Raw genomic sequence first — 24,030 nt, 5'->3', positions numbered from 1 at the left:
CAAGTAAAGTCAACTAACTACCTAACACTCAATAGAATTGACAGGATCTATAACATATTCGTCGTGAGATATCAGGGGAAAGGTGTTGAAACTAGAAGAGGAATTATTGAAATAGTACTACAGACATAACTTGTATTACTGAAGCAAGACTAAAACAAATGAGATACTTGTAAATAATAGCTATATCATATTCAGACAATAACAATCAGGGAAAGGAAAAAGTAGTTATTATTCCACATAAAATGCAAAGATAAACTTTTTGAATGGCAGGCAATTTCATGTAACCAAATCTAGTGAAATTTCAAAATGGGAAATGAGACAAGTAATGAAACCAAATGTTTCACAGAAGGTACTGATAGGTAAAAAAGTAGAGGAATTCTTTGAATCATTACAGGACAGCAACATAAACAGGGAAAAAAAGTGGAGGAGTATACATCTTTGTAAATAAATAAACAGCAGAGTAGGAAATGAATTCCACATTTACAGAAATCTTTAAGTGCCATAGCAACTCCTTTGCTATGGCAACTCCAATGCTGAAGATTGTATTCTCATAAGCTCTCTGGTCAAAATTACAAAACTTTAACAGTTTCTACATATATTCTGCTTTGAAATCATGTTGGATCTTTAATATCCATTATTTCTATATAAAATAATAAAAAAACATTTTTTGTTGTGTTAATTTATGTATATATATCATTCCCACACAGGTTATGGCAAATCAGTGCTGTTTCTGGACAAAGATGAAGAAAAAAGTAATCTGTTAATATTATTTTTTAAATAGCTGGGGGATTGTAGTCTTTGGAGAATACTTCATGGAGAAATTGTGTTGTTCCACAGAATTTGAGCTAGATTGAATGAAAAATGAATGGGCGTAGCTGTTTCAGCAGCTGTTGCTCTTGGTACTATAAGTATATAGTAGTAGAAATGAGGGCATGATGGATGCTGTGTCTGTGGAAATATCTATAGAAGAGACACAAATTGGAAACAGACTGTCTGATAGGGTTTTTCTGAACAGCATCAGGAATTTGTGGTAAGCGTCAAGTAGTGATACATGTTTTTAGATAAATGAGTTTTAAAAATAAATAAACGAAAATAGCCCTACAGGTTTCATAAGTTGTCTGACATACATCATCTGGGGGGGGGGGGTAAAGTTATACAAAAAAAAAGACTAGAAACAATTAATTACACATGTTAGATGTTATCAGAACTTTGCAATTGGTACATACACATAAGTAACCAGAACATCTCTATGGAAAATTTTGAAATGAATACTATTAAAACTATCACAAGAAACCAAAAAATTGGTTACATTACACTGATAACAGTATTTCATGTGGCAGTGAGTTTGAAGCTATCTGGTGTGAGGTGGAATCTAACAAGATCAAATACATAGTGGAGTGTTGTTACAGACCTGGTGGATTGGTTGCTAGCAATGAAGAAATGCATCACCAAATAAAGACGATGGGCAAGAAAAGAGTAATAATGGGGAGTTTAATTATCCAAATATTGATTGTAAAGCAGTAAAATCTGAATTTATCAAGATGTTGAAAGTCAACTAACTTCCTCAGCATGTAACAGAAGGAACTCAAGGACAAAAAGTGTTAGATATGATTATAGCATCAGAGGATGTTTCAGTTAAAGATGTAACTATTCTGCCCTTGTTGGTGACAGTGATCATGTGGTACTCACTTGGGAAGTGACCAAGTTTATGAATTTTCCATTCAGGAAAGGTTACATGCTGAACTACACAGCAGGAAATCATGACCATGGTATCAGCTGCTGGATGGCAAGAATATCGACAGTGCATGGGAAGCATTTAAAAATACTTAAATGATGCAATATCAAAATGTGTCCCGAGAATTTAAAGAATAAATAGTAGGAGTCAAATGGATGAATAATCTTATCAGTCGAGATTTGTAAGAAAAGGATGATGGGGAAGGAATACCGTGTGCATATGGATGATCATTATGAAATTTATAAGCAGCAAGCCAGAAGAGTAACTATTATACAGAAAGCTAAGACTGAGTATGAAAAGAAACTGGTGTGAGAATGACAGGTGTAGAAGAGGTTCAACTAATGAGCATCTATTTTGCTAAAAGCTATCAACCTGTTGTATGCAACACTGAGTTCATTGCTACCTCTTCACTTAATGAAGAAACTTAGGTGTACGAAGAGGAGGTATTACAGCTGTTTGCACAAACTGAATTAGAATTCATCAATAGGGACTGGTCGGATATCAGCACAGGTGCTAAAAGAGTGTTCTGTTGACCTGGGAGCTAAGACTCAAATTATATAGCCTGGGTCTCGGAACAGGGAAGATTCTGCAGGAGTGGAGAGAATGTATAGTAATCCCATTGCACAAGAGTGGTGCAAAGACTGATGCATCTAACTATTGACCAATCAGTAACTCAGGAGTTGTGGTGAAGAGTTTGGAAAAATTGGTTAGGCCTTGCATTCAGATATGGGTTTACAGTGAATCTCTACTTTGCAATGAACAGCATGTGTTTACAAGGGAAGGTTTTTAGCAACTTGTTCACATTCTGTAATAATGTTACCATTGAACTACACAAGGAGAATGGATACACCATTCTCTTTATCTTGTTAAGGCTTTTGACAGAATACAGCATGGAAGACTGTTGCATAAATTGGATAATATGGGTTTGAATTATAAAATATTAGCCTGGATAAGAGGACGGCTGACTGACAGATATAAAAAAGTGGTATATGGGGGATGTAAGTGTGCAAGATTTAAGGTAACATGTGTTGTACCACAAGGATCCATCCTTGCTCAACTGTTATTCAATCTGTACATTAATGACATTGTAAAGGATTTGACATGCAATACAGCTATTAGCTGATGATTCAAAGATAGGTAGGTAATCAGGAATGCTGCTGATATGCAGTACTTGTTTGATTTGAATAAGCTGGAATTGTGGGCATGGGAAAATGGATGTCAGTAAATGTAGTCATACACTTTGGTGTAATTATATATTTAATGTCCTATTATATGGGTGGTATTATGCTAGAAGAAACTGATCAAGGTTTAGGGATCTTGGAGTTGTTAATAGATAGGAAGTTGAAATTCAGGGACCATGTAGCAAAGATTGCAATTACATCTCAAAAGATAATTGCAATGCTGAAACAAACTTTCATATGTAAAGGTAAGGAAGTTATTTTGCCTCTTTACAAAGCCTTGATAAGACCTCACTTGGACTATATGCAGGTCTGGTCTCCTGTTTTCTGTTGTGATTCTGATCCAGTGGAGAGAGTGCAAAGGAAAGTGTTAAAAATGATATCAGGATTGTGGAATTATGAAGACAGATTGAGAATTTGCAGACTGCAGACACTAGCAAACAGGGGGGGGAGAGAGATGATATGATTGATACTTCTTCTTCTCTCTTTCCTCATCATCATCATCCATCATGTGGATGATGATGAGGCCGGATGAACTCTTTCCACTTCTGTCTGTCTCGGGAGAGTCCAAACAATTCTGTCCAGTTTGGTGTCGCTTGTTGTGATTTGGTTTTCAGGTCTTCTTTTATTTTGTCTATACATCTAATTCTGGGCCGTCCTTTGGATCTTTTACCTTCCATCGTTGTATTCAGGGCTTTAGATGGTAGTCTTTCTGTTCCCATTTTGGTCACATGGCCAAACCATCACAGTCTTCTTTCTGGATTTTGTCTATTATTGTTATTTCTTGTTTTAGTCATTTCCTTATGTCTTCGTTTCTTAGTTGATCTAGCAGAGATACGCCAAGTAATCTTCTTAGCCAACCCATTTCAGTAATTAATAATTTTTTCTCTTCAGGCTTTTTGAGATTCCAGCATTCACTTCCATAGAGGAGTATTGGGAGGACAATTATTAGAATTAGAAGAAACACACGTATAAACCACAGTGAAAATTATTTACTTGTAAATATTTCATCCTAAGTATCTTAGGACATCATCAGTACAGTATTTAAACAAAATTAGGAATACCATACAGTTAGGGCACATGATTACAATAGAATCTCATGAAAACGTGCATAACGTGTTAAAGTAGTACAAAAAAAAAAAAAAAAAACATTAATTATTTAACACAATTTTGTATGATAATTTCCCATACTTTAGGAATAGTAAGAACGTCGTTGCGGTTTAGGTTTGGTCTGTGTATTAGGGCTTCAGAACTTTCTTTGTATAAACGTTCATGTTTAAATAAAGATCTATGTAAAAGTTTAGCCTTTTCCCAATGGAGCCTATGGTTTGGATTTTCAATTCCGTGTTGAGAGAGGCCAGATTTCTGTGGTTTAAGAAGACGAATGTGGTCTTGATGTTCCGAGATGCGTTTCTGAACAGACCTACCTGTCTGTTCCAAAGTAAGATAATTTGCATGAGCATGGAATCTCATAAACACCAGGTAACATCAAGGGTGAGAATTTGTCCTTAGGAGAAGGTAATAAGTTGTAAATTTGGTTGATAGGTTTGTAAGTAGTGGCAAAATTGTATTTCTTCATAATTTTAGAAAGACGTTCTGAGATGCCTTTAACGTAAGGTATGGGAATCCTATGCACTTCTTCCTGTCTGGTTTGATGTATGCAGAAGTGACTGATGATTTTTTGAGTTGTTTTGGGATTATATCCATTTAGGATGGCTGTATTTTTGATAACTTCTAATTCCTGGTTTAAAGATTCTACAGAGGAGCAGAATTTGTGTGCTCTGGAAACTAGTGATTTAATAATGCCAGATTTCTGAGATGGATGATGAGCAGAAGAATTGTGAATGTAGCGACCTGAGAATGTAGGCTTGCGAAAGACGGACGTGGCGATGGAACCGTCTTCTTTTCTTTGGATGTGTAAATCCAAAAAAGAGATACCCTGTGGAGATTCTTTTTCTAACGTAAAGTTGATGCGATGATGAAGGTTAATTTTATCTAGAAACAGTTGTAATTCAGGTTCGGGATGATTCCAGACTGCAAATACGTCATCGACATAGCTTAGCCAAATTTTTGGTTTCGGTTCAAAAGTGAATATTTTTTCCTCAAGATGTTCTAGAAACAAATTTGCTAGGTTTGGTGATAAAGGAGATCCCATTGCTGTTCCTTCCTCTTGCTTGTAAATTTGACCTTTCCAGGTGAAGTAACCTGATGCAATAACAAACTTGAACAATTCAACTATATCAGACGGAAATTTTTGAGTTAGTAATTCTATTGTTTCTTTATGGGGAATGTTTGTGAAGAGGGAGACAATGTCGAAGCTGATTAACAAGTCAGTTTTTGATAGTTGAATGTCTTTAATTTTTGTGTGAAACTCAGTAGAATTTTTGATTGAAGAGACTGAGTGGCCTATGTGAGGGCGGAGAAGGTTAGATAAGAATCTTGATAACTTGTACGTTGGACAGCTGATACAGTCTACGACGGGTCTAAGTGGAACATTAGTTTTGTGTAGCTTAGGTAAGCCATAAATTCTAGGAGGTCTTGCATGGTATGTCTTAAGTTTTTTGATTGTTTCTTCATCTAAGGAGGAAGTTTCATTAAGTAGCTTATTTAATTTTCTGAGTTGACGATTCGTAGGATTAAAATCCAATTTGGAGTAAGTATTACGATCTCGAAGAAGTAAATTCATTTTTCGGTCATATGAATTGGTATCAAGAACCACAGTGGTATTTCCTTTATCAGCTCTAGTAATGATTAAATTTTTGTTACGTTTTAAGGAAATAATAGCTTTCAATTCCGATGGTGGGATATTTAATTCTGAAGGTTTGGCATTGTAGATCACTTTAGCTACTTCGAAACTAAGTTTGTTGGCTTCAATACTGGAGAGATGCTTGATGTTTCTTTCTATATTATGTATAAAGTCTAAATATGGGAAACACTTTGGTGAAATCGCAAATTTATGGCCTCTTACTAGAACATTTAATTCATCTTTTGTTAGTTGACGGTTAGATAAATTGACTACCCATTTTTCCGTTGGTAATTTGTTAGTGATCTTTTTTGATCGATTTAATAGATTAAGGTATTTAATATGTAAAGCACTATTGCTTTTATCAAAAGCTTTTTTTCCCGAATTCTTTGAGACAGTTATAATTAATTGTAGCAATTCTTGATTTAACGTATTTGACAAATCTGTTTCTAGTTCTGTAATATTTAAATTGTTTGTTGTTAGTTCATGCTAGCAACTCAAAAAATCATCAGTCACTTCTGCATACATCAAACCAGACAGGAAGAAGTGCATAGGATTCCCATACCTTACGTTAAAGGCATCTCAGAACGTCTTTCTAAAATTATGAAGAAATACAATTTTGCCTCTACTTACAAACCTATCAACCAAATTTACAACTTATTACCTTCTCCTAAGGACAAATTCTCACCCTTGATGTTACCTGGTGTTTATGAGATTCCATGCTCATGCAAATTATCTTACTTTGGAACAGACAGGTAGGTCTGTTCAGAAACGCATCTCGGAACATCAAGACCACATTCGTCTTCTTAAACCACAGAAATCTGGCCTCTCTCAACACGGAATTGAAAATCCAAACCATAGGCTCCATTGGGAAAAGGCTAAACTTTTACATAGATCTTTATTTAAACATGAACAAGTTCTGAAGCCCTACTACACAGACCAAACCTAAACCGCAACGACGTTCTTACTATTCCTAAAGTATGGGAAATTATCATACAAAATTGTGTTAAATAATGAATGTTTTTTTTTTTTTTTTTACTACTTTAACACATTATGCACATTTTCATGAGATTCTATTGTAATCATGCTCCTTAACTGTATGTTATTCCTAATTTTGTTTAAATACTGTACTGATGATGTCCTAAGATATTTGGGATGAAATATTTACAATTAAATAATTTTCGCTCTGGTTTATACGTGTGTTTCTTCTAATTATGAATGCACCACAGGTTTCGTTATTTAAAAAAAAAAAAAAAAATGGAAGGACCATTGTTTCATACATGCTTACATTTGTTACTTGTTTGGTGTCTCTTGACTTCCATATTTTATTAATTGATACTTACTAACTTCCAAAAGAATGATACATGATTTTAGTTGATGGAATTTTTCATTTTAAGGAGAGTGAGGAAATGACATGAGGGCATTCTTGAAAGCTGAGAATGAATGCTGCTAAGAACTTGGTGAGGGCTAGATTTTTCTCTCATAGTCGTGCATGATTGGAATGGATTGCCATTGGATGTTTTGTGTGCAAACACAGTGAATGAATTCAAGAATAAGTGTGATAAGTAGTGCGGGTTATGTGGCCTCCTTTGAGTTTCTGACTCCCTGGAGCTCTCTTAATAATAATGATATTTTCATTGTTTGGTCAAGGAACAATGGTTGACTTATTTAATTTTAAAGATTATCTGAACATTGCCAACATAAAATTCACTCATGAACTGGAAGATCACAAAAAATTACTGTTTTCCTTCATGTATATGAACTCTAACTTCATGTATATGCTCTATAACTCCAATGAGTCTTCGGACTCATTGGAGGTATCATGAAATAATAATAATAAATGAACCAAGCAGTGACTGAACTGTACTAGAAAATTGTCAAGAGGAATGCAAACTTATCAATACTGTGCAGAAAAAGCCGTCCCAAACTTGAAATGTGGAAAAGGTAGTTGGAGTAGATGATAATCAGAATACAGGCAACAACTAGCAATGTTCCAACATGCATATAGTAATGAATATATCATTTGTATTCTGGTTTCTCAATTATTTAACAGTTAAGTTATTAAAAACATCTAATATGTGTAATTAATTGTCAATAAGCTTTTTTTTTTTGTAAAACTTTTATGTACCATTACCCCTGATGATGATGCAAGTTTTATAATGCATGAAACTTGTCTGATTTTTTAATTGTTTATTTTTAATAAACTATTTATAAAATAATACTGAAAACTACCTACATGTACCGACTGTATTTAGGAGAATGACATCATCTGCAAGAGCTGAGTGTAATATGCCGATTCTCACGGTAGGAATGCAAACTATCTGTTATAACAAACTATATCTGTGGTCCCTTATAAAAAGTTTTCTATAGCGAGTTGACTATCTCCAATTCTTGCTTGGGTCTCATTTTACCCTAACCTAGCTCTGTGTGTATTCTTCAGTATGCTGGATTACACCGTACTGAAGAATACACTTCAATATGCTGAAGTATAGGCTATCCATTTTCTGTAATGTTCCTTTTACATCATATAATTTTAGCATTTCAACAACTTTGCTCTTGGCACCTTATCATATGCATTTTCCAATTTGCAATACTTAAATACAGAACTGTGTTATATTCCTACAGTTTCTCAATTATTCATCTTGAATTAAAATCTGCTCCTGAAAAATTGCTATTTGTCTTTAATCTAGGTTGTTCTTCACTATGCTTTTCTGCAGTTTTTCTTGGCCTCTTGAGTATGCTTGCATAAGCTTTGTCTTGAACACTCAATAGAGCATTTGTCTTAAATTCTCCTGTTCAGTTTTATTTCTCTTTTTACTCCAAAAAAGAGAAATAAAACTGCTAGCTTTACTCCAAACATCAAGAATTCAATTTTTTGACTTATAAATTATGCACTATATCTAATAAAACTAGCATACCTCATTATTTGAGCTTTTTTTTTTTTTTTGTTAGTGTCATCTACTGTGCCTTTCATTATATCAGATTTGTGACAGTCTTTCTAGTACTGAAATGTATGCTCGTGGCTGTTTCCTCCTGAATGTTTTCTGTTATTGTTCTATCGCTGCTTTTATCATTTCATAATTTTTTCAAAGTAATTACTTTACACATCCCAATTGGTGCTTGTCATTTCTAATTCCTTTTACAGCACTCTTTCCTCCATATCTAATAATTTTTCCCATTAGCTTTCAGAACACTTTGCCACTTTCATAATATTTATCTTCTATATTCTTTCATATCCTTCCCATGCTTTTTGTTTAGCTATTTTTACATCCAACTTAGGTTTTTTTTTTTGTATTCTCTAAAAGCACATCCTTTTGTGCCATCATCAATTTGCTTTAATCAACAGAGGCTTATGGGGAATGTTATAAAAAGCTTTGCTGTAATCTTCATAAATCATGGTCCGGGTGTTACCTTGGTCTACTACAAAGGTCTGATTTTTCAGTCCTTGCAAACAACTTGACCATATGCTTGACTGATTCATCCAAACCTTAGAGAACTGACATCAAAATATTCAGATTTTGGTTCTTTTTTTTTTTTTTGAAGTCTTTTACTTCAATAGATATTTGAACCTACAGTTCATCTCTGAAGCTGATTGACATTGATTCTTTTTAAAACTGTTGTACGCATTTTTCTTTTAAATGTAATAGTCATTTTTATCCCTCTCAAAACTGGATGGCAACCATTCCTCTTTCAAATTGTTTATACTCTTGTATCATGAACCAGTTTGAATATATCACTGTCAACAGTAACCTGATTCATAAGAGTTTCTTGTATTTACATGTTCTCATAGCATAAATTTAAGCATATCTTTGTTTGAACATGGTATTTCTTGCCTTGTTTTTTTTTCTCCAAATTTCTTATCATTTCTGTATTTCTACCTTCATTTCCTAATACTTCTTAATATTTAATTGTAAATCATGTATGAATTTGTTAAACAACAAATACCTTATAAGTGAACAATTCTGATCTTGAACACACCTGGCTCTTAGAAGATCCTTCTCTAAACCGCTTTCCTGTTAGCTGTCTGTCAGCCACTTTCCTACCTGTCTCACTAGGTGATCATCAAAAAAAAGCTATTCAATGTGTTTTAATCAACAGATGCTTATGTGGAATGTTATAAAAGGCCTTGCTGTAATCCTTATAAATCATGGTCCATTTGTTATCTTGGTCTTTCAAGTTATCAAGTCTTTCATTACTTGATAAAAAAAAAAAAAAGTAAGGAGGTTTGTTGTAAACAATTTCTTCACAAAATTCTATCATGCTCTACACAAGTTATCCCTCTCAACGATAGTTTGGATACAATTCCTAATTAATTTTCAATTAAAAATGGATTGACTAACTTTCCACCAAAGAAGATATTTCCTACTCCAGCTTCATCACTTGTTAAATCACTTAGAAAATTGAAAGTTTCATCCTCCTGTATTATGTCATCAGGTAAATTTTGTCTCTCACTTCTTCTAAGTGACAAGTATTTACAGATACACTTATTAAATTCATCTGAAATCATTTCAAAACTGATCCTAAAAACTGAATGTGCTTAATTCAGTTCTGTTATCTTTCTCTCTCTTTAAAATACCTATAAAAGCTTTTTGGATTATTCTAGCATTTCTAGCTGGATATCATTCAGAATTTCCCTTGCATCCTTTAACAACTCAATTAATACCAGGCACTCCTTTCTCACCTCTGGTGTCACATTCTTGCCCTGTACAGACTTTGCTGAGTACTATGTTGAATTCCTATCTTGAATAGGAATTCACTGAACTGCTGACTCAGCCTAAATCTTTCCTGATAAGCGATAACATGTCCTTCCTCTTTTTCTCTCTTCATTCATTAACATTAAGCATTTCATTATCAAAACTCCTTGTTTAGACATAGTCCACAAATCCCTATGATATGCAGCTTAATTTCTCCATATAATGCTATCTTTCTCTTTCCTTTAATGTGAACATTTCTCCATCCCTCTTAAATATTACTTGGAATAACGCGATTGAGTCTAAAGGGTATAGAATTTTTATGAGTGATAGAAGAAATAGGAGCAGGAGGAGGAGTGCTACTAATGATATCAGATGACTTGAGTCCAGTGAAGGCCGAAATCTATGAAATTAATAATGGTAATAATGTCCCATGTAGTATTGAGTTTGTGACTATCTGTTGTGAAGTGGAGGCTAACAGGATGAAGTATATGGTGAGGTTTTGCTACAGAATTTGTCCCCAGCAACTAAACTGCCTGGCAATTTAGTTGCTGGGGGGCATGAAATATATCACAAAATTACCCTGATGGACAAGTAATCATTATGGTTGACTTAAGTTATCCAAACATTGATTGGATCAAAGAGAAATCTCATGTAAAGAATAAAGGAGAATTTGAGTTGTTGTGCAACAACTTAAACAGGATGTAAAAGAAGGAACTTAAGGTCAAAGAGTGTTAGATTGGATAGTGTCAGAAGGGGTCTCAGTTAAGAATATGGCTATTTTACCACTACATGGTGATGAACGTGCTTAAATGAGGCAGTATCTGAATGTATCCCTAGAGTTTAAAGAACAAATGAAGTGGGAGTGAGATGGATGTGCAATCTTATTAAGCAAGAGATCCATAAGAAGGTGATGTAGAAGAAATATTGTGAGAATAGAATGAGAGGAATTATGAAATATGTAAAGTGCAGGCTAGAAAAGTTTTGAGCATTGTACAGAAAGCTAAATTAAAGAAGTATGAAAAGAAATTAGCTATGCAGGCTAATTTACAAGTAAAAGAAAGAATGAATGTGGAAAAATAACTTCCTCAGATATATCAACCCATTTTATGTAAAATGATGCACAGTGGCACTACTACATTAGATGAAAGAGGTGCATGAGAATGGGGTTGAATAGCTGTTGCATAACCTGGATAAGAATTCGGCAATAGCATACGTGCTGATAGAATATCAGCACATATGCTAAAGGATATGTTCAGCAGAATTGGCTAGCCTTGGACATGTTTGTGTAAACTGTGATGCTATTACTTCTTGCTTTAAAAGCCTGCTTGGTTACTGTTCCTTTGAAATACCATTATTCTAATTATCAGCGTATGCTTTCTCTCTCGTAACCTTTCCCGCTTGTACTATTGTGTACTGTGTTTATCTTCTTTTCGCACTACGAGTCTTATGCCTATGGATACTAGAAAATTTATTTTATTGAGACTGCGTCACTAATATCTTTTCATTGATATAGAACTCAGTAATACGGCCGGTTGATTTCTCTCTCTTTCTCTAACACAAATTCCTTCAGTAAAACTTTACGCAAACAGTCATGGTCTATTTGCACTTAACTATCCACTTCGGCTATCTCACTTGGTTTCCCACTCACAAGTTCGATTATTTTTAGAAACAGTGCATTGTAAAATAAAGGATCAGGCAGCACTCTTTTAACAAATAATTGAAATGCATTTATTTACATTAATATGAAATATACATGAATCAAACGAAAGGGAGATTGCTTTCTCTACCCATCTATAAAATCTTTACCATAAAATTAGAACCCTTTTACTTCAACACTAAATAATCTCTTTAATTCAAAAACTTATTTACTCTCTGCTTACAAATTCAACTTAGTAAACTTCTAGTTTACTCGCAAAGAGGTTTTTACAAATTTGATATCAACTTCTAACATGCCAATTGACTCTTATGGACACTTCTTATTACTGTTAAATGAATTCTTAATAGTCCATCTACAACATATCTTCTAGATTATATGAGAAAATATACAAAAGGATGGAACTTAGAGAGGCTCTGTATCACACATTGTCAAGAGTCTTGCACTGAAGTGTTTATGGCATTCTTTCATCTCGGATCTCGAGTTTCCTTCAGGAGTGTCTGACATTAGCAATATTTCATCAGGAATTAGCAGGCTGTGGACTGCAACCTGCAGTACTCGTACAGCTCCAGCAAAAGGTTGATCTCCCAAGACAAAAAGGAAAAACTTCTGAGCGAAACTGCTTCGGGTGTTTACATCGGTTTTATCCTATGGTTAGGTTCGCCTGAATGACTGGATCTTCAGTTGTTTGCAGATTATGTGAAGCTGGGAAGGGTTATTAGTAATAGTGCAGATGTGGCAGCCCTGCAAGAGGATTTGAATAAACTAGACAGATGAGCAAATGAATGGGGATGTCGGTTTAATGCAGTAAAATGTCAAGTCTGAAGTTTGCGATACATTGATGGGAGGCTGCATACTTGATTGGAGGAGCTGTAATGGAGGAAGTAAGGGAGACTAGATCTGGGTGTGATGATTGATAGAAAACTGAAATTCAGGGAGCATATTGCAAAGGAGAAGAAGGACACTGACCTGCAGAGATAAGCATTATTATTCCATTGTATAAGACCCTGATCAGACCACACTTAGACTATTGTTCTCAAATTTGGTCCCCAGGATTTGAAGGGGATAAATTAACTGTGGAAAGGGTACAAAGATGGTTTCAGGGCTGTACAATCTTAGTTATGAGAATCGACTGAGGGAATGTGGACTGCAGAGTTTGGTGGATAGGAGTATGATATGATCGAGACTTTTAAACTGTTGAGAGGCAGTTACAGGATTGACACTGGGAAGTTCCTTCACTTGGTGGAACAGTGGGAAGAAGCGATGACAGGGGGGCCATCCCTAGAAGTTATGAAAGGAAACTGCGAGCAAGAGGGTGAGGAGTGGTTTCTTTGCATGGTGGATGGTTTAACCATGCATTGCCTGATAGAGTGGTGAGAGCAAGAACAGTCAATGAGTTCAAGGAGTGGTATGATAGACTTTGTGTTTCCTAGCAAGGACCTCCCACGATTAGTCTCTTGACTCCATAGAGGTCTGAATAATAATAATATAATAATTATCTACTTCAGGCCTCTATGGAGTCAAGAGACTCATCGTGGGAGGTCCTTGCTAGGAAAGACAGTATTCTTTCATCAATTTCTAATCTTTTTGTTATTTTCTAGAATATTTTGCCAACTTCATGATATTTATCTTTCATATTCTTATCAAAATCTTTCCATAACTTTCTTTAACTACAGTTCTTTCCTTCCTTAAATTTTTCTCTTAATTCTCTCAGAGCACATGCTGACGTGCTAAAAATGTTTGATACATTTTCTTCTTTTCCATTACAGGCTCTTTAAAGTTCACCATGGAGCTCTGAATTTTCAGTCCTTGCATAACTTTATGGCTGACTCTGTGTTTTCTTTAGACACTACTGAGTCTCCAGTGTCTCTTCAGACTGTCTCATTTTTTCTCCTATGAAATTTTTATAGTTCATCTCTGAAAGCTGCTCACCTTTGATTAGATTTAAAATTTTTTACATGTTTTTCTTTACTGGACGAAATTTATTTTTTTTTTTTTATCCCAAACAAAACCAAACTTACTGTTTCAGATCTCTTGTACTCTTGTCTCTCAAATCAGCATGAAGAAATCACTGTCAACAGTAAAATCATTCTGTTTTTCCAGTATTAATTTGCTACTATATTATTCAGCTTTCTCTTTGGAGAAAACTGACTTGAAGATATTGCCATTGTTCCATCAGGATGTGTGTGAGAGAGAGAGATGGAAAACATAGTAGGGCAGATGTTTTGTTCAGCAGCCTTGGCAATAGACCAGAAGTCAAGTTATTGCATTTAGCCCTTACAAAGTCTTTGCTTATGATTTTTTTTAATGTGTTACAGGCTGTAGTGTAAGCAAAGTTGAGAGGCTGAGGTTTTTAGTTTGAGCCATTGAGGATATGCTGCATTTTTAGCTTTGACTGCTTTGGCACATTTGTTGGCAAACCTAGGCTTTGATAAGGGGGTCTGGGAATTTTGAGAGGAATGAAGAATAAAGGCACTTCCAGCAAGAATAATTTATGTTATTAGATCATAGCAAATGCTTAGATCAGGAGAGTAGAAGCACAGTAATCAGACCATAGAAAAGAGGCATAGAAATCCTAATGGTCATCCCAGTGGGATACAAGCCTAAAATTAGCTTTAATAAGTACAGTCCATAGAAAAATGGCAAAGGGGTTGGGGGGGGGGAACAGGGCCACAGTCAAAGTTGCCAAGAAGAGTGCTAATGTCAGTGGTGTATTTGTGGGCAGAAAATGGTTAAGGAAAGGTCCTGGATGCTAGGAGAATGATGAGGATTATCTGAAATTCTAGTAGTTAATAATTTGCATTGGATCATACAGCAGACAATTCAGCTTCTCTTCCAGCTTGATCTGTAAAAGTTAGATAACGGGAGCTATTTGGATTTGTGGTTGTTGAAATCTCTCAATCCTAATCATTGATGATGCTCTCAACACCCTACACCAAATTGATTGGAAAAATACCTGCTCTTTACATCATACAAAAACCTGGTATGAACGAAAATTTAAAGAATCTTGTAAAATTCTGATTAACCACCCTAATCTCAACAATAATAGTGGCATAAAAATTCCAAGAATTTGAATGGCACATATTCAGCCTACATAGTTTCCAGCATACTGTGACTTGAGGACTCTAAGCAATTTCAGTTTTTATTGGAAACTTTCCATACCAGTTGGTTGCAATTTATATGTATACTTACATGGTTTACATATATATATATAAACATGTTGCTCTTCAGCCCAATTTAATTTTGTAACCTAATAGATAATAATAGGACTCTAGCTTTGATTATATATTGGGTTTTATCCTTTATCCAAGTGTTAGCGAACAAAGTTTGCACCTGAAGTACTTTCAGGATTGGGGCAACTCATGGTAAATGTGGTATAAGTTCTCATCACTTGCCTTAATATCTCCCATAATGCAAAGCACATCTCCTTGCGGACATGTACTTACGGACACTGTACATGTCCGCGAGGAGATGTGCTTTGAGTTATGGGAGATAACTAAGGCAAGTGATGAGAACTTATACTACCTTTACCACAAGTTGCCTCAGTCCTGAAAGTGCTTCAGGTCCCCAGTAAGCACAATGATATTTCACCAGGTGATGAAACTCATGTGCAGCCTAGGGGTATATTTCCACAAACTTTGTTTGCTTATGCTTGTGGTAAATTATTAAAACAATTTAATTTCTTGCCTGGTATACTTTATTAAGTTTTCATAATTTTTTGAAGGGTTTATTTTCCTTATAATTATCTGGCATTAGGAAATTATTTTCTGTAAAAGATATCACTTATCTCTGTGAACTATAATTATCTTGTCATTGTGTATGTGTATACGTGTTACTTTGCATGAATACCTTTAATTTGCTTTATTAATTAAGTTTATTTGTATGTATATATATGTGTCCAGAAATAAATAAATTTAATTTTTATTATTTTTAATATCTTTCATCCTATGCATTGATTGGATTTGAACTTGTTAATTAAGCACTAGACCAACATGCCAAAAGTTTTCACATACATAAAGCCAGGAGCGAATGCTGGTCTTGAAATTCACTCTTGCTCTTGTTATTCAGGGAATGAGAGATGTGATTGAAATCTGATTAGCGGAATAATGAATTACTGACCATTTAAAACTATGTACAGGTAACCCTCGTATAACGTGAATGTTAGGTTCCGCATAAATGCCGCGTTATATAAATCACGTTATGTGAGTCTCAGATCACATAGAAAAAGTAGGGTTATGTTCCGAAATCTTTTTTTTTTTTTAATTATATAAACAACATATCCAACAAAGAAATATATTTTTATTCAATTCAGGTAATTCATGTAAGTTAAAAAAACATAAACTATGAAACAAATACATAGTATAAAAATTACAAATTGTACTTAAACTTCATTGCACATAATGCATAAATGTTTTAGGCAAAATAAAATAGTGCATATTTTAATCTTTTATAGCACCAGGATTTGAGGATTGGTTAATAAACACTGGTTTTGTCATGTAATCAGCTGATACATTACTACAAAACAGTAGAGTAATTCTATCTTTGGGAACTTTGAATCCAGGAGCTGATCTTTCATTTTTCAAAATATAGGTGTGTTTTTGCTCTTTTTTCCAATATAACCCGGATTCATCCGCATTGAATACCTGGTCTGCTCTATAAATTTATAAACTTTGAGAGTTTTTTGTTCAATAACATTTCCATCCATAGGAATTTTCTTTTGAGGTGCAGTCTTCTTTCAAAATCATTAGAGATTTCTCCATTTTTCCATTAGAATATCGCGTACACGAGCAATGCGTTTTGCACTTATCGTTGACCCAGCAATAAACATTTTCTCAGATTTTATGTTCATTTTGTTCAATTATTCGAATTGTTGATTCATTTTAATTCAAAGTCCCTGCAATAACTCCTGGTTTTTCTCCATTTTTCAACCGATCCAAGATTTTGAATATTTTTCTTTGAGAGAAATTAATTTTGTTTTCGATGTTGGTTTTTCCCTTTCATTGCAGTTTGTGGCCATTATTATAAAAATAATTTTTTACACAAAAAAGCAAGCATTACATATTGTTTGTAACTCACCAGAAAATAAAGTGCTGAGCTTGAGATGAACACACTTTTGATTTTTAATGCACTTTCCTGGCAGAAAGGAGGACAATTTTCAACAATAAACGTTTTATACGGTAAACAATTCAGGTACATGCGTGCTAAAGGGTATTTCCCCTAATATAAATTTGCTACTTATAATTACATGCGGGATACAGGCAGACACAAATTTAATGAAGATAAAATTTGATTTTTAATTCGCGTGGTGAAAAACATATGAAAAGATATAGGATTATGACAATTTGTAGACTGAGTTTTCATCAGAACCGTGTTGTACAAGTACCACGTTCAACAAGGGTTACTACAATTTTAGACCGCGTTATATGAGGGTTACCTGTATTTAGAAATTTATGTACATCTAATCATACAAATACAACATTTATTTTACAAATGATATTCTATCTTTTTCAATTTAGCTACTTGAATACAAATTCTACCCTACAGTTCTTCTTTATGAACTGGTTCATAACATCGTCATAACAAGTTGGTTGTAGCTTAATTTTCTGAAGCAATGCACACACTTTTAAAGGCTGGCTGAAGCTCACTGGCTAGAGCTGCTTTGACTGCGTTTGGCCCGTGTTTAAGCAACAGGGTGAGATGATATAGAAGGAGCGAAAATGGCTATGCACACTCATGAAATCACAGTGCTAAAGTGAGGACCTGGATGGTCCCACATCCGAGCAAGCGAAGGTAGCTTGACTAGTGTCTGCCTTCAATACACAACGCAAAACTCCATTATTGCCGTGCAAGCTTAAAACATCTTCTGTCTACAAAAATAAAAGCCTAAATGGAATGCTTATAAATGCATGCATTTATTAACAAATAAATATTACTTCTTTCTCAATCAATGAGCTTGCACAACAAGCATAGCAAGCATAGAGAATTTCCTGCTGCATAAAGTTTTCTGAGAAGATGTCCATCATTCTTTAAATACTTTTTTCTATTGTTCTACCTGTGAGTAAGATATAGTAGCAGTATTCACACAAATAAGTCCAGTCTTCATTTGGATCTGTATGCACCCCTTTTTTAAATAAATGATAGTCATACTTGCCATGATCATCAGTATATACACTATATATCAAAAACCATCAAACAATCTGCTTGTTGCCATAATGGAGGAGTGCACAATTTTTGGCCTTTATGAAGGAGAACGTGAACTCATTACTATAGAGTACTGATGGGAACCTATGTTTCGTTCCTGATATTATAACATGTAGTGCTGTCAGTGGACACATCCAGTTGACTGTTTTGCTCGATGCCACTTGGTAAACAGAAGTAGAAATTATTGCTATGAAAAACTTACGTGCATTTATCTTTGTTAAACTTGCAAATTAACTAAACCATTATATATACAGGGTGTTCGGGATAAATTTGACATATTTATAATTAATTATATTTTTCCGTTACATGTATTAACACATACTTCTCTTCATTTAAAAGTTTGGACCCTTCTTCATTCATATACAAGATGTCAGAAAGGATGGATAGCTGGAACCCACCTGAATCATGGAAGAGAATAACTTGTATCATGATGATTCGTGCCCGCCATCAAAATAAGGATATTACGACTGCTGCCCAATGCTCCCTGAATACAGTAAAAACAATCAGGCATGAACTAGAGACTTGCAATGGTGACTACGAGGATGTAGCAAGAAGAAAGATCCCTAGCAGACGATCTGATTGCGTTCGTACAGCAGAATTCCTCGCAAATCTGCAGGAACAGGTGTTGAACCCTGGCATTGGAATTCGGGCTTTGTTCGTGGAGTTGCTAACTGTAGTCAAGCCCTGGATAACAAGGGTAGCCAATGGTAGGCCGTATGTATGGCAGCAGGATTCGGCCCCTTGCCACACCTCTGGGAAAAGTCAAAAATGGTTGTCTGAAAATTTCTACGACTTCACCAGTCCAAATGTTTGGCCTCCAAACTCCCCAGACCTTAACCCCATGGATTATTTTGTATGGGGCGCAGTTGAAAAAGACACCAATCGCACTTCCAGTAATACAAAAGCCCAGTTAATGGATAAAATTAAAACAGTTTTTGCGGCCCTTCCCAGGGAGACTGTAGCATCAGCTTGTTCGAGGTTCCGAAGCAGAATTGAAGCTGTGATCGATGCTAATGGTGGTTATTTTGAGTAAATCTTGTTGATAGTATTGTAATTAACTCTGCCTGTAATGTTTTTTTGTCAATTCATTAAATTTAATAGATACAAAGAAGATTTTCTTTTTCCTTACGAAACTGTCAAATTTATCCCGAACGCCCTGTATATATTGTGTGTATATATGTGTATTTAGATATATATAATATATCTGGAATATATATCATATTAAACATCATTTACTCTGATTGTCTCTTTTCAGCAATATGTAGTAGAAAGGAAATATGATGAAGAACTAGGAAAGACACCATTTTTTGTCTGGAATAAAGACAAAATCACAGAGGTAATTTAAAACTGATATATTTATTCCAAGTGAAGTAGACTTAATGTGGGAAAAGTCTTCCAGCTGTTTCACTAGATTTTGGCTTTGGTGTTATTTTAAGGTCAAATGACTTTAAGACCAGAATATAATAAGCAAGATTTTCTTATGAAAGTATTCAGTATGATAGCTTATATAAAAAAGAATGTGTACGAGGGTTGTTTGAAAAGTTTGGTAAATTTCCAATAGACTGCAACACAATTCATTCATTCATACCAGTGTTGGCACGTATCATCTTTTTCATGACCCCTGGCAAAATGTAGCCATGTGCAACCCCTAGTTCTCATTTGACAAACGTTTAAAATGCCCATGTTTGCATTTTTCATAAAAATGGAGAAAAATGAGTTTCATGCAATGATAAAACACTTTTATTTGAAGAAGTGGATGGCCGCACAGATCAAACCGAGTTAGATGCAGTTCATGGGGACTCTGCACCAGCATTAAAGACTATTTATTTTTGGATAAATCAATTTAAATGTGGTCGTAAATCCATCGAAGATGAAGCATGCTCTGGACGCCCAACTGAGGTCACTACAAATTAAATGATTGACAAAATCCATGGTATCATTACAGAAGACTGCCGAGTGAAATTGCATGAGATTGTAGGCATCTTAACTGAACGGATGTGTAATATCTTTCACCAAAAAATTGCACATGAAAAAGCTGTGCGTAATGGGTGCTGCGATTGTTGATTGTCGAGCAAAAACATGTGAAAAGACATTTCAACACAGTGTTTACGATGTTTAATCGTAATTTGTTGGTTTTTTTACGTCAATTCACGACTGTAGACGAAACTTGGATCCACCACTGCACACCAGAGTCCAAGCAGCAGTCAAAACAGTGGACAATGCCCAGTGAAAGAGCACCGAAAAAAGCAAAGACTGTTTTGTCAGCTGGGAAGGTGAATCTACTGTTTTTTGGTATTCCCAAGGAATTATCATGATAGACTATTTGGAAAAAGGAAAGACAATAACAGGAGTCTATTATGCGTCATTGTTAGACCATTTAAAAAAAGAACTGAAGTAAAAAGCCAAGATTGGTGCACAAAAAAAGTGCTCTTTCATCAAGACAATGCACCGTCCCACACATTGGCCATTGTAATGACAAAATTGCATGAATTGAGGTTCGAATTGGTTCCACATCCACCATATTCTCCAGACTTGGCCCCATGTGACTTTTTCTTGTTCCCAAACTTAAAAATTTGACTCGGTGGGAAAAAATTTTCTTCATCAAGGCTGTCAATAACTATATTGCACAATTTGACATATCCTACTTTTTAGTTGGAATGAAAAAATTGGAAACTTGCGGAACCAAACGTGTAGACCTCGATGGAGACTATGTTGAGAAATAAATGTGATTTTTTTCAAAAAAAATGTGTTTAACTTATTCTTTTACCAAAATTTTCAAACAACTCCCGTAAACTCTATCTTCTTCTTCTGCAGCTTCTCCCACTTAAGTGGGGTCACTGTTTGTTATGAGTCTCCTCCACACCTTCCTGTCTTGGGCTGTCACCACATCCAAGTTCTTCATCTTCAAGTCCTCTTCTACCAGCTCCCTCTATCTCTTCTTTGGCCGCCCACGCTTCCGCCTTCCTTGCACATCCATCTGCATGACCCTTCTTCCCACATATTCGTCCTCCCTCCTCATCACATGACCAAACCATCTCAACCTTGCCTCCTGTATTTTCGCTCCTAAGTTCGTAACTTTCACTGTTCCCCTGACATAGTCATTTCTCAGATGATCCTTTCTGGTCACACCGCACATCCACCTAAGCATTCTCATCTCTGCTACTTCCATCCTGCTAATGTTATTTTTCCTCAGGGCCACAGTTTCTATAGCATACGTCATAGCTGGCCTCACTACTGTCCTATAAATTTTGCCTTTCAGATTGATCGGCACCCTCTTATCGCATAACACTCCAGCCATCTCCCTCCAGTTCCTCCAACCTGCTTGTATCCTGCATCCCACTTCCTTCTCACCTCCTCCATCTTCTTCCACTGTCGAACCTAAGTATCTAAAGTCTCTCACCTTCCTGATGACATTTCCTTCCAGCTCCAGGTCTGTCTCCTGGCCACCGCCCACTGCGCAACACATATACTCTGTCTTACTTCTGCTCAGTCTCATACCTCTCTCTTCCAGTACTTTTCTCCATCCTTCCAGTTTAGTTTCCGCTTCTTCTCTTGAATCTACACACAGCAAGATGTCATCTGCATACAACATTGTTCAAGGTGCATCTTCTCTCACCTCCTCTGTTACCACCTCCATCACAATATTAAACAGAAACGGACTTAATGCTGACCCTTGATGCAAGCCAACTGTTACTTGAAAACTTTCTGTCTGTCCCAAACAGGTCCGAACACGTCTTCACATTTCTGTACATTTCCTGCACCAACCTGACATATTTCTCCGGTACCTTCTTCTCCCTCAGACACCTCCAGACTTCTTGCCTTGGCACTCTATCGTATGCTTTCTCCAGATCAATAAATACCAGATGTAGCTCCCTTTGTTTCTCTCGATATTTTTCCATCATCTGTCGTAACCCAAAGATAGCATCTGTTGTTGATCTACCAGGCATGAAGCCAAATTGTTTCTTTGCAATCTCCACCTCCTCCCTCAATCTACCATCAAGAACCCTTTCTAGGATCTTCATTGTGTGGGACATCAACTTTATTCCTCTGTAATTTTTACATTCTTGTGCATCCCCTTTACCCTTGTAGATGGGAACAAGAGTACTCTCCCTCCATTCCTCGGGTATATTTTCCTGTTGGCAAAATTTCATGAACAGGTCCCACAGCAGGTCAATTCCCTCTTCCCCCAGTGCCTTCCATGCCTCCACTGGAATTCTGTCGGGGCCCACCGCTTTTCCATTCCTCATCCTCTTCATGGCCTCCGTCACTTCCATTCTACTGATGTTCTGCACCATCCCCTCAGAAGGCTGCCCATCTCCTCTGTGAGTCCTTGCATTTTCCTCATTCAGAAGTCCCTCAAAGTATATTTTCCATCTGTTTCTTATGTCCACATCCCTCCATAATACTCTTCCTTCAGCATCTTTGATCTGCCTCACATGTAAGATGTCCTTAGCTGCTTTATTTCTACACTTCGCTAGTTGGTAAATTTTTCTCTGTCCTTCCTTTGTTTCTAATTGATCATACAGATCTTGATATGCCATGGCCTTCGCCTGTGCCACAACTCTCTTGGCTTCTTGCTTTCTCTGTTTGTACACCTCTCTGTCCTCTTCCACTCTTGACTCATCCCACTTCTGCTTTGCCTTCCTCTTAGCTGTCACTGCCACTTGTACATCATTATTCCACCACCAACCCTCCTTCTGCTCTCTAATCTTTCCAGATGTCTCACCAAGCACCTCGATTGCACAGCTCAGGATTACTTTTGAATTATGTTTCCACCAATCTTGTACACTTTCCAGTCCATCCGAAATCCTCTCTAACACTCACTCCCTAAAACAATTCCTCACACTCTCTTCTTTTAAGCGAAACCACTTAATTGTCTTCATCCCATGGCAACCAGAAGTTCTTATCTTCGATCTTATTTTAAAGTCTGCGCACAGCAGTCGGTGTTGTTGTGCTACTTGATCTGTTGGAATTACCTTACAATTTGTCACAACCTTAAGATGTTTTCTTCTAGTCAAAATGTAGTCAATTTGTGAGCTGTTGTTACACTTCTAAATGTTATCAAATGTTCTTTCCTCTTGAAGAAAAATGAGTTCACAATTGCCAGATCAAATGCTACTGCAAAGTCCACAACCCTCTCTCCTTCCTGGTTCATCATTCCCACTCCGTGGCCACCATGCACCCTTTCACAGTCTCTATTCTGTCTTCCTATGTGCCCATTCAAGTCTCCTCCGACAATCACCATCTCATTTTCTTCCAATTCCCTCATTTCTTCATCTAACACGTTCCAGAACTCATCTTTTTCCTCTGCTGTACAGCCAACTTGCGGGGCATATACACATAATACGACCACCCGCTCTTCTCCAAGACCCAATTTCATTCGCATGATCCTGTCGTTCCTTCTACCCATGTCCAGTACTTCACCCTTCATTCTGCCACACACCACAATTCCTACACCATTTCTTCCCTCGTTATTCGCTCCAGAGTAGAACAATTTATATCCATCTCCCAGTTCCTTTGCCTTTCCCCCTTTCCACCTTGTCTCCTGCACACATAAAATGTCCAACTTCCTCTTCCTCATCATGTCTGCCACCTCTCTTCCCCTTCCAGTCATGCTTCCAACATTCAGTGTTCCCACTCGCAACATCCTCTCCACCTGTGGGGCTCGCTTCTTTAACTCTATCAAGTGATAAATGATTTTCGTCTCATGTGACACCAACTTGCTTGTTAGAAGACAAAGTGTCTTCAAAGGACAATATTTGATTTCCAAAACATGGTTTTCTATAGTATGTGAGTATCAATGGTATTCTTGAGCAACTAGAAAT

General features: G+C 36.1%; 1 protein-coding gene across 1 annotated transcript in view; it reads left to right on the top strand.

Moving 5' to 3' along the window:
- The window catches only part of LOC150105040 (spermatogenesis-associated serine-rich protein 2), a 248,778-nt gene that overhangs the window by 169,995 nt on the left and 54,753 nt on the right, over positions 1 to 24,030 (top strand). The window contains exon 11 of the mRNA XM_090396113.1: positions 19,461 to 19,541. Within this exon, the coding sequence (XP_090252239.1) occupies positions 19,461 to 19,541 (81 nt within the window). The remainder of the gene's footprint in view (positions 1 to 19,460; positions 19,542 to 24,030) is intronic.

The sequence above is a fragment of the Typopeltis vanoorti genome, chromosome 7 (assembly GCF_054136105.1).
Source record: "Typopeltis vanoorti isolate ZY-2024b chromosome 7, IOZ_Tvanoo_1.0, whole genome shotgun sequence".
Taxonomy (NCBI): Eukaryota; Metazoa; Arthropoda; class Arachnida; order Uropygi; family Thelyphonidae; genus Typopeltis; species Typopeltis vanoorti.
Note: the sequence above shows the minus strand (reverse complement) of the source record. Positions and strands in the feature narration are given on the sequence as shown.